The sequence below is a fragment of the Protopterus annectens genome, chromosome 1.part2, assembly GCF_019279795.1.
Source record: "Protopterus annectens isolate FY-2018-M chromosome 1.part2, PAN1.0, whole genome shotgun sequence".
Lineage (NCBI taxonomy): Eukaryota > Metazoa > Chordata > Ceratodontiformes > Protopteridae > Protopterus > Protopterus annectens.
Window position 1 is genome coordinate 923,802,974 of NC_056727.1, and position 12,126 is coordinate 923,815,099.

At 40.3% G+C, this 12,126-nt stretch overlaps 1 protein-coding gene across 1 annotated transcript in view; it reads left to right on the forward strand.

Annotated features, from left to right (window-relative positions):
* SDE2 (SDE2 telomere maintenance homolog) overlaps positions 1–12,126 on the forward strand; it is a 665,355-nt gene that overhangs the window by 174,268 nt on the left and 478,961 nt on the right. Inside the window, exon 3 of the mRNA XM_044059687.1 lies at positions 759–870. Within this exon, the coding sequence (XP_043915622.1) occupies positions 759–870 (112 nt within the window). The remainder of the gene's footprint in view (positions 1–758; positions 871–12,126) is intronic.

Consider the following 12,126-nt stretch of genomic DNA (forward strand, 5'->3'; position numbering starts at 1 on the left):
TATATCTATATATCTATATTTGCTTTTCCCGGTTAGGGGTCTTCACAGCGGAGCTCCGGTCCACTAATGATTGGCAGTAGAGTTTTGCGTGCTGGCTTGCCGGGCCTAACGCACAACCTTCAGCGAACGCCATTCACGCATGTCGCCACACAGAAGACGCTCTAACTGAGAATCGAACGGGCAACGTCTAACTTTGAGACGGCAACGCTACCGCAGCACCACCACCCAGGTGGGTGTGCATGGACATGAATTACATCATTAAAAATTCAGATTAGTACATGGATGCCTGAAATTTATTCAAAAAATATCGGAGTGATTTTTTTATAAGAAGGAAATACTAAATCTTCAGAGTAAGATGTTCCTAAACATTTGATTTTCTTCAGCTCATTAATAAAGGAGTAATTGTTTACTTTGTTGAAACTTAAAAAAATTGGGAGAAAGTTTAATTAATGCTCTGTCATATAATATGCTCATTGAGAGGTTTGTGTGTGTTTCTTACTGACTACATAACTTTAAAAAATTACTGTTCTTTGGTGTGAGAAATAGGTAATCAGTAATTTTATTTGGCTCTAAAAGTGTGACCCATACCATGCAGATGTATTGCTGCAAATTTTCATGCGTTGTTTCATCTTGGTGTACTGCCAAGTGGAAGTATAACAGTGCTAGACAGTGTGCTAAGAAACGCTGCCTATAAGGTTTTGTAAATGGTAGACAGCTTTTCTGCTGGCTTGCTTAGTAGAAATTGTTCTTCCTTTTAGGCTTTGGATCCATGCTTCGAGCACTTGGTGCACAGATAGAGAAGACAACAAACAGAGAGGCATGCCGAGATTTGAGTGGAAGACGCCTGCGAGATGTTAACCATGAAAAAGCGTAATTATATTATTATTACTTTTCTTATTTAGGATTAGTGTGTTTAAGTAAATGAATGTGCACATAACCGAAAGAGAATATTTTAATTTGTGTGCAATTTGGTTTGATTAAAGAAAGGAACATGTGACAAGATAGGACTCCAAGAGAGGGAGCTACATCATTATTTAGTTGACATTATACCTGACAGGATTGTGCCCTTTTGTAAATTAGAAGCATACATCAGAGTAGAAAAATAAAACACTTTGTACATAACAAGGGATGGTAAAATAATAGGACAGAAAATGCCAGCATTGTAGTGGTTGCTACTGAATGCTCGGCTGTCAGCATGCGTTCAGATTACTGATGTTACCTTGATAGAAACTTGACAGCATAATGTGAGCTGAACCTTTTAAATATTGCCTTTCAACAATCTTAAGCGAGAGAAGAAAGTTGTAAATGCAAAATTATCAGTATAGAAGGACAAAGAACATTTTTTTTAAGTGGCGTAACTACTGTTAGCCATGTGAGTTGCACATGAAGCAGAAGCGTATTGTACTTTCAGCAGTGTACTTCATGCTGTTACCTGTTTAGAGCTGCGTCTTTTTGCAAAGGGCATACTTGCAGATTATCACTACCCTGGTGGTCAAGTGGCTTAAGTGCAAGAATTTAATGACTATGACTTTCACCACAGTGTTGTTGTATTACGCGAGCTTTTTTGGGGGCTTTCCTTTTTTTTTTTTTTGTGGTGCAACCATGGAGTTGATATATAATTTCGGGAGTATTGGGGGGGGGGGTGCAAAAAATTTTTTATTTTGTTTCGTTTTTCAGCGCATGGTTTTCAGAATTTAAGTTTTGATAAATGGTGAGATGAAAAAAACATAGTTAACAGCTGATAGGTAAATCCTTTTGCAAAGAAGCTTCTCCTTCACAGATCAGAATGTATGCATGTTTATTAATTACTTCACACACGTGATGGATGCAAGCAGTGAAAATGTACTTGAATGTCTGTTAGGGACCTGACAATGGAGTGCCAGATTCTGGCAGTCCCTCAGGGAAGATCGCCTCTCTGTCATACAGAGGAGTCTCATTCTGTTTTCCAGTCACAGGCGTCAGTCTGCATTTTTTTTTTTTAAACATGTCTTGGATACACTGGGCTTTCAGCATAGCCCCAAGAGTTTATGCTTCGATGTTGTACATTAGTTTGAGAAAAGGAATGCAGGAAATTTGACCACTCCACAAACACCATCAACTGTGATTTGGCATAAATGATGAATCTTGTTTGAAAATAATCATCTTAACAGAAAATTGTAATTTTTTTATGTTCCCCAACTGTCTTTTCTCCCTGAATGAATTTGCCAAAGCTGTGGGTCTGTATTTTCTCTGCCTTGACCAAAAAAAACTCATTTTTGAATATACTGATGCAGGTGTGCACCTGGCTTCATCATGCTTTCCTGTGTTGTGTATACTCAGTTAATTTCTTCTCACTACTTTAGCTGTTAAGGCATCTTCCTCTTGCCTGTGATATTTTTTTTACTGCCTAGTGACTTCTTTTCTTTTAGGTGCTAGAATTTGATTCCTTCTTCAGAGTTTAATGTTCTTTGGTTGCAGTAGATAAATAGTCTCTGAAGACGTTTCAGACTAAATGTTTGTTGTCCTTGAACTTGAAAATAATTTTGAGACTTATGTCACTTCACTTGTATAGTTGTTTTGTGTCTGACTTCCTCAGACCATTTAACTGGAACTGGCCACTTTCTCTGAAGATATGAGCACTCAAGAGGCTGTTAGAGTGTGGAGGCTTGCCTCTCCCACTTCACTCAGAATTAATTTTTACTTTTTATTTGAAGCTTTTGATGAAATTGTCTTCCAAAGTCGGACTCGAAACATTGTACCATAATCTTGTCAACAACCTGATAGAATTTTTGCTTTATAATTTTGATTGCTTTATAATTTTGATAGCCTAACTTCTTTCCTAACTACAAAGGGAGTGAAGTCCTGAGTGAAGAAATCTAAAAAGATGTTCAAGGTTCAGCCGGAGAAGTTGGAAGGGGTTACAAGTTAGCCACCAGAGAGAAGAAGCCGTAGTAAAATGTCTTCACCCATGCATTTGTGGGATGCCTCTGTCTGTTTTTTTTTTTTATTGCCTTATGCTGGCACATTTACCTTCTCCCAGCAACAAGGAAGAAAAGTGGGTCATTGTAGTCTAGGAAGCCTGAAATGAATAAGGTTACAAAGATCAAATGGAAGTTGCTATCAGTCAAGGTGCAGAGAGCCTGAGAGACCCAGATGTCCACCGAAGAACTATGTAAGCCTAAACTGCATGCTTTGACAAGTGGAGAGACCTGACCTGAGATTTTTCAGTCCCTGTTTATATTTGGGAGTAGGTAGTTATTGCTAATCTCTCCTCCTGCTGAAGAAGCTGGCTAGAGAATTACTTGCTGCTTCAGTGGAAAAGGCCAAGTACCTATTGAGGTATTATACACGGACTACTACAGGTTTTTATGGATGGTGCTTTATGACTTCTTGTCTATAGACCATCATTCACCCATTCAGGCAGGCATGAAGGTGGGTTCTGCAGTGCTGTGCTTCATCAGTCCATTCAGAACAGGGCGCAGGACACATCCTTGACCAAGAGGATTGAGGGTTTGGCTTAAACCCCTCCCCAACACCAGGGAACATCAGACTGTTTCAGGATGGACTTTAATTCTTTCAGTGTTCTCCAGCTAACAGAACTTCTTGATCACTCCATTTAACTACCATAATTAGAGCAGGGTGGTTGCACTGGGCTGAAGCTGTCAGTGGTGGTGGAGGGGTGGTGGTGTTGTGACTGTAAAAACTGTGTTTTTTTATGAGGCCAGAAAAATATCACACCTTCATAATTGAGTACTGATGATGCACTTGTATTGCCGGTGGAAGGTCAGAGTTTGTGTGTGCGTGCATGCGAACATGCCTAGCTGTGCTAGCAGCAGTAGGAAGGTGGTTGTTGAATTTAGCTGGTTGCAGCTATTTGTTGGACCATTAAACCTCTTCATTAATGATGGAGAAGTGAAGGTGTGCTTCATTGTTATGCACTATTCTCTTCTGTGGCAGCTGACATGTATGTGCATCACTGTGGAGGTCTGCACTACATCCATTTGCACATTTCTACTTCTGTATATTTGCAGCAAAGGCTACTTTCACTAACTTGGTAAACCCAGGCACACAGTAATGCCAGATGCTGGTATTGCAGTGATGACTGGACCTCTTCTTCCAGAGTAGGTAAGTATGCATCCTCTAACAACTCCATCTCTTCCCTTTTTGGCTTTTCGTGACCACTGGACACTCATGGAACCCATGTTGTACGAGTCATAGTCATGGATTCCATTGCTTTACTTCAAGAAGCTGACAATGGAGTGATGTAGGTGTTGGCATAGGCTAGATTAGTCTTCCCTATTTCAGTACCTGTAAAAGTTTCCTGTAAATTAGTGGATAGGGATTCATTCTTAATGTAAAGAGGAGGAAAGTATTTTTCTTCCTTCACAGTGCCTTTAGCCTGACCACAAAGATGTACTATCCTCTTGGTCTCCAGTTTGTCCCCTACAGGATGTTAAATTTTAATTAAAATATTGCTATCATTGGTGAAAACTGTGACTGGCCCTCATTTGAAATTTCTTCTCTGAAAAGGAGACTTTTGGAAATGTCTGAAGTCCCAAAAGCTATGGGTAAAGTAACTGTTGTATTCAACACTTTCTAAGTTTTATGGGATAAGAACACTGGTCATCCTGATACACTGCCTACTTCTCACAGATTAACTGTCCTCTTGTATGAGTTTGGTAGAAAAAAAGCTCTCCTGTCTTACAACCTGAAATCAGATCCTGAAACATTTGCTGTGCACCTGTGTTATCTAAGGAGAATAGTGTTTCCACATTCCTAGAGGTCTCCTTGCTCATCACTAGAGAGGGCAGTTTATTGGCCTGGTTACAGGAAATGAATTTATATTTCCAGAACTTGAGCAGTGAAAACTCTTAGTTCTCAGGATTTTATGTCATGCTTCCACAGTTCTGTCCTGGAGCAGATTCATAGGTTCATATATTAGTATTAGGCTGATTGCCCTTGTAAGCCATTATAAGGCTAACTAATCACCCCATGTGAGAATCAAACCCTGCACTTTGTGTTTGTAAGGTAAACACCTTAACCTTTATACCAGCCTTCTACTTGCAAGATGCACAGTTAATACAAAAAATGGTTACTGACTCCAAGTTAAAATAAGTTAATAGCTAATAAGCCAGCTGAATCCATGTACCTTCAGGCACTGAGGTTACACCACTTGTACTCTAGATGCAATAGCTAGAGCAGCCATTACTGGAGTTGACTTTTGAAGGTCTGTTGAGGTACTGGTGGTTTCTTCCTGTAAATGTGCTTATGAATTTCAAGGCAGAGATTTTAAGCATCTGTGTTGCATGTGATTCCCTGTTCGGTTCTCCACTTGCATTACTGTTAAAATCCTCTGTACAGAAAAAGTAAACTGGAGCACCAGCATGAAAAATTGTATTTTCTAATTCTTCTCTGTTTTCATTAAAAATATACTTTTGAAAATACACCTCTAGTAAAGACATGTCCAGTATCCATCCCTTCTTCTAAATATCACAAGTCCAAACCCAGTAAGATATCGACTGGGGATTTGCAATAATGGTTAAGGTGTTTACCTTACAGCCACTATGTACATGGGTTGATTTTCACCTTTGAAGGAAATTGGCTAGGCTTAAAATGGCCCACAAGGACACCTAGCCTGGTACTTGTCTATGAACCTATGATGAATAACATTAGTAAGTTTTCCACCCCACTGCACCCACACCCACAGACACGCACACATATACTCCCTGCCATTCTTTGAGAATTGTACTGCATGAGATATGTTTACTTATTTTTGTTTATTTGTGGTATCTATGATGTTATCCAAGACATATTTTCTTATGTTGTTACCTTGATTTTACTGTTTGATCACGTGAAAACAAAACAAGAATGAAAATGACAGAATGTTGCTTGGATTTCATGTGGTAACAGTATTCCTTTTTTGCGCTTATATTTATACTCTGGTTAACTTTAATGCAAAGCTCCTTTGCAGGTTTGTATTTTTTGCTTTACTGTAGTATCATGGTAAAATGCTTCGGGGGCACTTCATAAATAAAAACATTACAGTAAAGCAAAGACTTTGACATATTTTTTATGTTGGACCTATTAAAGGCACTTTATTTTGTTTGCAGTCAAGCCAAGGCTTTATTTTGTTTGCAATCAAGCCAATCTTCAACATTTTTATGTTGCATCCAGGAAAGGCACTTTATTATTTATCTTGTTTCATGTCTGCGTTTTTATTGAAATTATTTCTGCTGTTGTTACTTTGTAGGTTCAACATTTGTGTTTCAGTTATGGGTTGCATTGTATTTCAGACAGAAGTTAAATTTAATTTAATTTGTTTAGGTTCATAGGTACTTACCAGGATGCAGATCTGTAAGGATCTTGAGCCTTTACATTTTAAGTGTGAATAACCCAGAGGCAAACGGAACATTTACATGTTGCCCCTATCCATGAGGTACAAGGGTGCTAAACCAGAAGTAAATTTACGATTAGCTATCCTTTCGTCCGGGTTATGTTTGAATTGTGTAAGGGAAGTACTTTGCGATCCACATATCGCAAAGTGATATTTTCTGTGATGCGCATATATATATACATATATATATATATATATATATCTCCCTCCACCATTATCTGTTTATGCTGCAAAAGTGATTTAGATCTCTGAGTGGGTGCTTGTCCTCATTAGACTGGCAAATGTGCAGTAGGTCTGACAAAATGTGTAGGGTCTGTTGAGCCTGTGTTTGAGGCAGAGGTTGCCTCACAGTAGCTTGTGTGACACTGAGAAAGTTTTCAGGCTTTGAGATGGTCTACATAGTTTTTATGATTTATAGGCCCTTGCCTTTCATAGCAAGAAAGTGATGTGGGTAGTCAGGTTGTCAGATGTTTGGACAGGCACATATCTAAGGGAGCATTACACTCCATGATCTGCCAGGTGAATGCAGAATGCAGCAGAATGATTACATCTCTGGATCTGTGCACCATACCCTTGGTAATAAGTTGTACAGCAAAAAAGGACTGTCTTGCAGTAGTGGATACATGGTAGTTGAATGACATTTTGTTGTCTGCATTCGTTGACAGGTTTGTAGCTGCTGAATCAATTTTCAGGGATTGTTGTCAGTGTGATAGTTTCAGGGAATTTCTTGTTTGTTGAAAGATGATGTTATATATTTCTTGCAGTTTAGTTTTAGTCCGTGGTGTTGACGCCGGTTATTGATTTGGAAAATGTCCCCTTTGGAGGATCTTGGTGTCCTCTGGGGAGTTTATGATGGTACAGATTTCAGTCATCTGTAAACTTGGTTAGTCATAAATCACTAATAATAGCTTTGACCTCTGAGAAGTAAATGTGAAGGATGATTGGCCCAAGGACTGAACCTTTGGGTACACTGCTAGTGACATATCTTTTGGAGGAGGTAGAGAAGCATATCCTAATTTCTTGGGGTCTGTGAACCAATTTGCTATGCAACAAATTACATAAAAATTAGCTGGGATAGTTTATCTGTGATACTTGAGTGCGGGATTGAGTACCTTTTGCTGAGGTGTAGAAATGCAGTGTGTACGGATTTCCCCCCATCCATAGTTTCAGTAACCTTCTTGTAGTCATCCGGGTTAAGTATGCAGGATCTGCCATTGCCAAATCGAAACTGGCTTGGGTTGAGAGTTTGTAGGCTACCTATGGCCTTATTAATTAATTCCATAGGGATATTTATTATAGCCTAGATGAAATTGGTATATTTCCCTGGTCCATGGCATCCCACTTTTGTGCAAGGTGTGAAGGGAGTTGCTGCCCTCCCATTCGTCTGGCACAAAGCATGCTTGAGGCTGATGTTGAATAGTCTCTGTAGGGAGTGTGACTGGTCCTGTTTCAGGCTGGCCAGTAAGCAGCCCCATATGTTTTCCGGCCCCACAGATGCAGTGTACTTGGCCATGGATAGTGCCTCAGGGACTTGTTCATAAGAGGTTATAGGAAGGTGTGTAGGTAGGAAGAGGTGTAGATAAGGGTGGGCAATCTGGGAATATAGAAGGAGGGGGTGAAGTTAGAGCTAAATGTCTCTTCCAGTAGAGTGGCTATAACCTCTTGGTCCAAATGTATGATGATAATATTTACTATTACATCTCTGCAGTGCTGGTTATTGTTTCTAATGTTTCTAACATAGTTGAAGGCTTTGTGGTTATCCTTTGCCTGAGTGGGCATTTTTACCTCATATTTGGCTTTGGTTGATTTGGTCATTGTCAGGAGTTCTCTCTTAATTTTAGCTTGAGTTTTTTTTTTTCCATCTTAAAAGTTAAATATATTTTTATGTATTTTTATGTGAAGTGAGCATTTTTCTTTTGTTATAGAGTCTGTTTCTATTTGGGTTCCACTAAAGGGTTTATTTTTTTAATTTAGAATTTAATTTACTTCAGAGGGAGATAGATGCATCAATGCAGCTATTGATATGCATAGAATTTGGCGGTAAAGGTTTCAGTATAAATAGTGGGGTCATCGAGTGGGAAAGGCATGTTGAATTTAGCCAGGCCATTGCTCACTTTTGGTTGATTAACCTTGGTATAATATCTGAATACTGAGTTACTGGATGATTTTGTGGCTTCAGTCTTGAGGTGAATGTGACTGATTTTGGTAGTCCAATTTGATGCTGGAGAGATTTGTAGTTGGTAGGGAGTAGAGTTGTCCCATATCGGTGAAGACCAAGTCCATTGTTTTATCATCCCTGGATGGTATGTGGACTGACCGGTCTAGAGAGTTTGTATTGATGAAGTCTAGAAATTTCTGGTTGTACATGTTAGAGAATGTGTACATCTCACAGGTAACGAGGAGTAGCTGAAGTCCTTTAAGAGACTCGTGTTTGGCTTAATGCTTAGGGACTTAATTCCAGTTATGAATGAAGTGTAGGCTGCATGGAGGATGCCCTGTAAGGTGTGGGGCGGTATTGATCATAAATTTAACGTAGAGAGGTTCCAGATAGTTATATTGCCTAACTAGTGTGGAAATTAAGTTTTTTAATAATATGGAGACACTGTCACCTTTAGTGCCTTCATCTAGTTCGGTGGGCCTGAATGTGTGATGGGCATTGAAGACCTGCACTGATGGGGTGCTCAATGGTCTTGAACTAGGAATGTGTGGTTGTAGGGTGTGGTTTTGTTTTTTTTTTTTATTTTATTTTTTTTATGGCAACTGGCATCGAGTAGATTCTGTTTTGCCATGTTAGAAGCATTTTATGCAGATCAGTATGGATGTTTGTGTGGGAGGTTTGTGTGGGAGGTTTAAAACTTTTGAGTGTTCCTTTTCTTTAGAAGAGTTTCAGAAAAGCTGTTGCTTGAATTATTTCTACATTACTTGTCTGTAACTGTACTTTTACTCAGTATCTTGCAAAACACTGGTCAGGCTGAATTAAGTTTACCCTTTCTTTTCTTTAAGATTATTTATTTGGTTAATTCTTTATTTTTGATTGACAGTTTTTGTTACAGGTCCACACTTATTTCATTGATTTACCTTGAACCTTGTTCTGTGTGTTCTTTGTTCATTGTACATGATGACGTCAGGTCATAAGGGGTATAAAACGTGCAGCCGATACCATTACATCAGTCTTTCTTGCCATGCGGTGCTTGAAGCAGAAGCAGTTCGTAAGTGCTGGTTGGCCGTCTCCTGAAATGTTTGTTTTCGAGTTTCAGACCCAAAGTCTTCAAAAAAGATAAGTACTTACCCCATTGGGAATCCTTTTTCTTGCTCCAACTGATGTCTGTAAAAGTTAACAATTGTCTTACCTGTGGAAAGCAAATACTTCATAGAGATTTTCATTCTTACTGAATCCACTGTTAGGCCCAGACCACAACGTCCCTCGCTGTCAGTTTTGTGCCTTGTTCAACACCCAAACTATTCGTCGTCTGGCTGTTTTTGCAGCCAATTACTTTCCTACTCAATCTCACTACTCCAAAATGGCTTTGTTAAGCCATCCGACTACCGATCCTCTAAAAAACGTAAAGATAGACAGAGACAGACCGCATAGGTCCAAAACTGCCGACGATGCTTCCGTTAAGCTAGTTGCCAGTACTCTGAGGTGCTTTCGCAGCCACTGATACCCGCTACTTCAGATTCGCAGGCCTCTACCGAGACCCATTCCGAGTCCGGTATGCTGCAAGATGCTTCTTTGACTATGGAACCTCCGGATGTCTCTACCTTGGATGGATCCGGAGCCGCTGTGCAGGCACCAGCTTCTGAGGGTGTATTCAGGCCTATAGACCTTCATATTAAACAGACGCCATAGAAGTTCCGAATTTCTCAGGCCAAAAACTCACACTATGCCTAGAAAACCGACTACCAAACTGCAGGCTCAGGCCCATATGCGTCAAAAACAAATGCTTGGAATGTCTGAAGACCTTATTACCTTAATTAGGGGAAGCCAGCCTTACCCCTCTGAGACCTAGAACTGATTTTCTTTCTGATTCTTCTGATCAGGAATCTGATATTTCTGCTCCATCTGATTACCAGGATGTCCCTTATCTACCTATGAGGATTCTGATACAGAGGATTCCATTCCCTCTGCTTCACCTCCAGAAGATTTCTCTTTTGGTGAAACCTTGCATACTCTTAGGGAGCATTTCCGCTGGGAAAGCCAGGATTACTTTGAGTCCAAAAAGAGACTTTGGGAATTCTTACTCCTGCCTCAGTACAGGCCTTTAGCTATCCCTCCTGTTCTGGACATTGTAGATGATACTTTCTTGGAATCTAGCCTTACCCCAGACACTTTACCTCCAACTCCCAGAAAACCTGACCGGTACAACAGAGTACCTGACTCTCATATGTTCCTCTTCAAGAATCCTTCTGCAGATCCAGTGACCATTTCCCAATGACCAAAAGGCATTAAGGCTACTGCTACCAAAAATCCTACCCCTTCTGATAGAGATTCTAGAGCCTTAGACAGATGAGATAAGAAGGTATGTACTTCTGCTACTTTGGCCATTAGGGCTTTAAATTGCCAGTTTCATATGTTAAAATATCAGCAGCATATTATGGGACTACTTAAACAGAAAATGATGTTGATTCCTGACTGTGCTGAACACACAGAATTGCAAGATTTAATGCATTCTGTAGAACAAGTTGGTAAACATACTTTGCAGTGTGGTTTTGACACTTTAGAAGCACCTTGCAGGGCTGCTGTCACTGGGTCTGTACTTAGAAGGCATTCTTGGCTTAAGGAACAAAACTTGCCGGATCATGTTGAAGCTAAATTACTGGATGTTCCCTTAAACCAAGACCGCCTTTTTGGCAACAAAGCAGAAGTCGTCCTCAAAAGGATGGAGAAAAACTAAATCTATGCAAACTGTTAAAGATTTCCTACAAGTACAGCCTCCCAGATTCAATAGGCATTGACCTTCAAAGAACTGGTCCTTTCCAGGCCTTCTCAGTCCAAACCCAGGAAAAGCAGACCACCTAGGCTACAGACTCAGGCTATGCACACATCTAAGCAGTGGGGGGCTCCCACTTCCAAAACAGGGAGTAGTAAGCCACCCCCCCTACAGCAAAATGGCACAGTGACTTAACCTTAACCCTTCCCGTGCTCAACTGCCTGCTCCCGTAGGAGGAAAGCTCACCCTGCATGCAAAAAACTGGAAACTCGTTACCCAGGACAAATGGGTTTTAAACATAGTTTCCCAAGGATATAGATTCCACTTCCACATGCTACCAACCCCAAATGGTTGACCAGACCTACCCCTAAATCAATGGGTGGAGGCCCAACAGCAGGTTCTCTTTCTTCTCAATATCAGAGCTATTCAGCCTGTCCCAGCAGAACAAAGGGGACAAGGTTTTTATTCAAGACTTTATCTGGTACACAGAAAAGACCACTTCCGGCATCATGTCCTGGGCCTCTTTATTCTCAACACCTTTCTGGTGGTTTCAAAATTCAAAATGCTAACTCTTCAACAGCTTCTTATTATGCTAGCCAAGGATGCCTGGCTGGCAACCCTAGACTTAAAGGAAGCTTACCTGCACATCCCATTAAGAGGATCCTGCAGACAATACCTACGTTTCATGGCGGGCTCCATGCACTTTCAGTTCTCCGCACTTCCCTTTGGCTTATCTACTGCGCCCAGGGTGTTCATAAAGTGTCTAGCTCCAGACTTGTCCGTCACTTCAGGAAGTAGACCAGAAATATTTTTTGTAAAACA